Below are 5,525 nucleotides of genomic sequence, written 5' to 3'. Positions count from 1 at the left end.
ATCCCACCCAGGCTAGGGAAGTTTGCATGGGGGAGAAAGTGAAGGCAGCCAACTTTCCTCCTTAGGATGAGAGTTCCGCCTCCGCAGCGCCCCCAAGCTGCAGTGCCGGAACAGCTGCGGGTTGAGCGCTCCCTCCCAAGACCTGACAATCAGAGAGAACCCGATCCCCTCGAGGGCCCTCCGCCAGGGACCGGCCCAGAATAGTGCCACCCCGCCGCCGCCGCCTGTCGCGCACTTGCTAGCGGACTAGAGCTGGCCGCATGGAGCCCGAGCTGGAGCATACACTGCCTAGGGTACCGGGGTCCCAGGGGGCCGGCTCTGGGACGGAGAAGGACAGCAAGCTCGTGGCCGTGTGCGCTCGTGTGTGGCCCACGTACTTGCTGTGCTCTGTATTCTGTGTGTGAACTGTTTGGTGCTGTGTATGTATGTATTTTGCGTGTACGTGCCTGTGTGAGGTTCCAGGTGTGCCAGGGGTGTGCAAGTTGTGCATATCTGTGTACGTGTGGTGTTTGGGTGGGTGTACTTTTTAAAGGGGACAACCCAGGGACTTTAGAACGGAAAGCATTTTCACTTCAGACATTCTCTCCCAAAGACTCTGACTTGGAGCCACACTGGGGGTCCAGAGAGTCAAGGTGGGTGGAGCGTTGCTCCCTGTGGATCTAGCCTTTTCTCTTTAGCCCCTTTGTCCCCTGCCTTTTTGAATCCCAGTCTTTAATCCTAGCTTGGCTTTTGTCAGAAGAAATCCTTTCCCCTCTCAGCCTTCTCCCTCTTCTTTTCCCCAGTGTGTGTCCCCCACCTCCCCTTTCCTCTTTGCTGAAGATCTGAACCCCACTGCAAACCCTACTTAACCACTTTCCAGCTGTGTGATTTGTGACAAATTGCTTAACCTCTCAGAGTTTCTGGGCCCCTGATGCTAAATAGTTATGCCATTCCTATTTGCAATATGTGCTTTGGAAGATTCCTATAAATAGAAAATGAAAAATATTTCTTTGGGGAGAGGGGCTTAGAACGCTTCCAATAGCCTCAGTAATGGCATCCAACTTGGTTTTGTTGTATCATTCCCTACTAATTGAAGAGGTTCTTTTCCTCCTTCCAGAGATGGACTTCTTAGAACAAGGAGAAAACTCATGGTCATCTCCAGCTGTGGACACCAGCTCAGAAAGAACCTGTGCCATTCGGGGAGTCAAGGCTGCCAGATGGACGAGACAGGAGGCTGTGGAGGAGGCAGAGCCACCGGGCTTGGGAGGTGAGGCTAAGGTCGGTTATGGTGCCAGGGTCAGCAGGAAGTCCAGAGCGGAGCTTGACCTCAGACCTCTCCATCACATGGACTTAAACTCAGCCTCATCTTGTGGCCTCTGACTCCCTAAACGAGAGGCAATAACTCTGCTGATGACCAGGGCCCCAGTACAGCCACCTTGGAACGATGGAACAGAGTTGCTGTCAGCTAGGACTCTGAGACTCTACAATAACCCCTATGCCCCAATGCTGCCAAACACTGAAAGCACAGAGATCATGCTTTGGAAGATGAAGTTACTGTCCTCCCTGCCTTCTTCCCCCAACAGGTGCCCAGTCCAGACCAGCTGCTGATTCCACCAGGCAGGAGGCCACATTCCCAAAGGCCACACCCTTGGCTCAAGCTGTTCCCTTGGCTGAAGTGGAGACCTCCCCCACAGGGTGGGACCTGCTCTTGCCCAACTGTGCAGCCTCGAGAGTGGGCTCTAGCACAGGTGACCTGGAGCTGACCATAGAGTTCCCAGCCCCAGAAGCCTGGGACTGTGAGCTCGAAGGCCTGGGGGAGGACAGGCCTCGGCCTTGCCCATCCCCACAGGCCCCACTCCTCAGCCTGAGCTGGGATGATGAGCTTCAGAAGCCTGGAGCCCAGGTCTATATGCACTTCATGCAGGAACACACTTGTTACGACGCCATGGCCACCAGCTCCAAACTGGTCATCTTTGACACCACGCTGGAGGTAAGATTCTGGCTTGACTCTACTTGACCACATAGCTCAGCCTCCTGCCTCTGTAGCTACCACCTACACTCTCCTGGATGTCTTGTCAAGTTGTAGTGTCGGAAAGTCCCTTTCTAGGACTCTTTTTTAGCATCATACACACAGTAGGGAGGGAGCATGCTCTGTGGGGGTCCCCTAATTGCCATCACAGCTCTGTCACCTTGAGCCTGCTAAACCTGGGGTTGGCCACTTTATCCCCATCATCTCTAAAATGGGGGTCAGAAGCCTGCTCCTCTTGAGCAAGAGGAGTCTTAGGACAACCCAGGACAAAGTAAGAATACTCTGTTATCCCCATAAGACATTGAAGAGTTGCTCAGGACCAAGAGTTACTAGTCGTGGTAACTGCTCTCCTGCTAGGCTGGACTGATTCCATCCTCAGCACTGTTACTACAGAGGAGATGAGGTTCAAGGCACGACGCGTACATGCTCAAGGCCTGGTACATGTCATCCACAGAACAATCTGGCTCTGGTGTTTTACAAAGAAATATATTATTGTAAGAGCTTTGCTTAAATCTTGGTGTGTGTAAAAGAGTTGGGTACAGTGGTATACACATCTGTAATGCCAGCACTGAGGGGCAGAGGCAGGAGGATCTCGAGTTGCAGGCCAGCCTCTAAACCAAACAATAACAACAACAACAACACACACACAAACAAAACACCACCAGAAACAGAAAGTAAGGGCAGGAGAGAAGAAGAAAGAGTTAGGGAAAGGGAAGAAGAGATGGGAAGGAAGGAAAGAAAAGATGAAAACCAAGTATAGCCAGCACATATGGGTAGTGTTACTTAGGATACGGATCACAGTAAGTCAGTCTCAAATGTAGTGAGGAAACTGATGCAGCTATGCAAACGTTGTGTGAATAAGTATTACCTCTAGTAGTTAGATAAGCAAACCTACACCATGTCTGTATGCTCATGACCTCCTTGTGGAAACACTGCTGTGTCTGATAATGGGCCCTCAGTCCCTCTGGGCACAAGCAGCCATATTTGCATGGCAAATGTGGTCTTGTCATTAGAAAGAGGCAGACTCATATGGAGAAGATCCCATGGGAGGAGCCTGGTGGGGACAGCAAGAGGGGAGGGTGGACTGCTGTCAGTCCTCACCCCTCCTCTTTCGTTCTTTCCCACCCCTCAGATAAAGAAGGCTTTCTTTGCCATGGTGGCCAATGGTGTGAGGGCAGCCCCTCTGTGGGACAGCAAGAAGCAGAGCTTTGTGGGTGAGGAGAGGTGGTTGGACCCCCTCTGGTGGAAGACTGCTGGCAGGTTGAGATCTTCAATAAGCCTTGCACTTAGGCCTAACATCCCCCACATTTGTCACCTGTCAACCCTGCAGGCATGCTCACCATCACAGACTTCATCCTGGTGCTGCACCGTTACTACAGATCCCCCCTGGTGAGTTCTGATTGACTGGTGGGCTGGGATAGGGGATCTTCAGGAGGCCTGATGTTCCAGGGCTCAAGTCTGACCCCAAACTCCCACCAATGCCTTTAGGTCCAGATCCATGAGATTGAAGAACATAAGATTGAGACCTGGAGGGGTAAGTTGGAGAAGACTTCAGGGGTTCAAGTTGGGTCCCAAGACTTGAGACCAAAGGTGGGATTTCCTGGAGGGCACAAGGCAATGGGGAAGCCTCAACTAGGAAGAGTAGCAGTCAGGAGACAGCGTGAGGCCACTGGGAATTCCTGGGGACTGACTCCGGTTTTTCTGCAGAGATCTACCTACAAGGCTGCTTCAAGCCTCTAGTCTCCATCTCTCCCAATGACAGGTAAACATGCTCTCTGTTCACCTGAGCCTGCCCCCACCAAAGACTTTTGTTGTGTTATTTGTTACTTGGTGCGTGCGTGCATGCGTGCGTGTATCATGGTCCATATTCGGAGAACAGAGCATGTTTTGCAGAAGCTGGTTCTCTTCTTCCACCAACAGGGATGCAGGGACTGAGCCCGGGTCAACAGGCTTGGCAACAAGGACATTTATATGCTGAGCCATGCTCTCTGAGACTCTTGAATCATGCCCTTGTGCTCTCTCTCTCTGTCCTGCATTCATTCACTTCTTCCCAGAAGCAGAGGGATGAGGGAACCTTGGTTCCCTGTTAGGGGCCTCAGATGGAGGGTCCTTACCATGCTGCTTCTGGTCTCACTGCTTCTATTCCCTAAAGTCTGTTTGAAGCTGTCTATGCCCTCATCAAGAACCGAATCCACCGCCTGCCGGTCCTGGACCCTGTCTCCGGCACTGTGCTCTACATACTCACGCACAAGCGGCTACTCAAGTTTCTGCATATATTTGTGAGCCTGGGCTGGTGGGAGCAAAGGGAGAGCCACGGGAGGTGCTCTGCATCAAGTATCTTGATCTGATGAGATCACTACTGTGTCCCATCCCAACAGGGTGCCCTGTTGCCCCGGCCCTCCTTCCTCTGCCGAACTATTCAAGACTTGGGCATCGGCACATTCCGAGACTTAGCTGTAGTTCTGGAATCGGCTCCTGTCCTGACTGCGCTGGACATCTTTGTGGACCGACGTGTGTCTGCACTGCCTGTGGTCAATGAATCTGGTAGTACCCTCAGGGTGAAAGGCTCTAGCTAGGGTGGGCAAGGGAGGGTCTGACTGGGAGTATGTGGGCAGAGCGTTGGACCATTAGAATCATTAAATAATCAGGTGTAGGGCCAAGATGCAGTGGGATTAGAGGTCTTTGCACACTTTGAACTTTGATCTAATTATTTAACCTTTCTGAGGCCCAGTTTGCCCAATTGTGAAAGGGAATTTTTTTTTTCTTGCCAGGGGTGTTGTTTTGAGATACAGTCTCACCCTGTGGCACAGAAGATGACTATGTAGCACACACTGGCCTCAAATTCATAGCAGTCCTGCCTTTGCCTACTGATGCTGAACTGTGGGATTACACTACCCAGAATGCCTCATGGGTGGAGGGAACTTATCCTTCTGCCTTTGAAGGAGGATTGGTAACATTATGTGCAATAAGATGATGGTCAAAGGAAACAGCAGATCCTTTGTGCTCACCTAGGAATGAAACATGGAATCCTGCGCACCCAGCCTGACCCCATTGTCCTGTTTTAGAAAGGGTCAGACAGACAGCAAGAACATTTCTTTAGTTAGACTATGGCCACAAGGTGTTTCAAAGTTGGGGCTTGGGAAACGGTTCCGCTGGTAAAACTATTAACTCTAAACGTAAAGACCAGGGATTGGATTCCTCAGCACTCAATTAAGTGGGGGGTGGTGTGTAGTCCCAGGGCTCAGGAAGTGACAGCAGAAGGTCCCTGGGGACAATAAGCTGGCTAGCTAGACTAGCTGAATCCTGGAATACCAGGTTCAGTGAAAGGTTACCAGGTTCAGGGAGAGATCTTGCCTGAATAAACAAAGTGGGAAGCAATAGAGGAAGACATCAACCCTCGGTCTCCACACATGCAGGAGCACATATCCATGTGACAGCACACACACACATACACACGCACACACACACACACACACATGCAGGAGCACACACACATGTGACAGCACACACACATGCA

At 51.4% G+C, this 5,525-nt stretch overlaps 1 protein-coding gene across 3 annotated transcripts in view; it reads left to right on the top strand.

Moving 5' to 3' along the window:
* Nucleotides 1-216: 216 nt before the first annotated feature.
* Prkag3 (protein kinase AMP-activated non-catalytic subunit gamma 3) overlaps nt 217-5,525 on the top strand; it is a 9,085-nt gene continuing 3,776 nt past the window's right edge. For all 3 annotated transcript variants that reach the window (XR_003710414.1, XM_028760558.1, XM_028760559.1), the window contains exons 1-10: nt 217-293; nt 593-632; nt 1,097-1,246; nt 1,563-1,969; nt 3,141-3,222; nt 3,339-3,397; nt 3,497-3,542; nt 3,716-3,770; nt 4,161-4,287; nt 4,387-4,552. Coding sequence is in view for 2 of the 3 variants with exons in the window: in XM_028760558.1 (XP_028616391.1) it covers nt 261-293; nt 593-632; nt 1,097-1,246; nt 1,563-1,969; nt 3,141-3,222; nt 3,339-3,397; nt 3,497-3,542; nt 3,716-3,770; nt 4,161-4,287; nt 4,387-4,552 (1,165 nt within the window). In the remaining variant the exon portion in view is untranslated. The remainder of the gene's footprint in view (nt 294-592; nt 633-1,096; nt 1,247-1,562; nt 1,970-3,140; nt 3,223-3,338; nt 3,398-3,496; nt 3,543-3,715; nt 3,771-4,160; nt 4,288-4,386; nt 4,553-5,525) is intronic.

The sequence above is a fragment of the Grammomys surdaster genome, unplaced genomic scaffold, assembly GCF_004785775.1.
Source record: "Grammomys surdaster isolate TR1022 unplaced genomic scaffold, NIH_TR_1.0 126546, whole genome shotgun sequence".
Lineage (NCBI taxonomy): Eukaryota > Metazoa > Chordata > Mammalia > Rodentia > Muridae > Grammomys > Grammomys surdaster.
The sequence above is the reverse complement of the archived record's forward strand: the minus strand, read 5'-3'. Positions and strand labels throughout refer to the sequence as shown.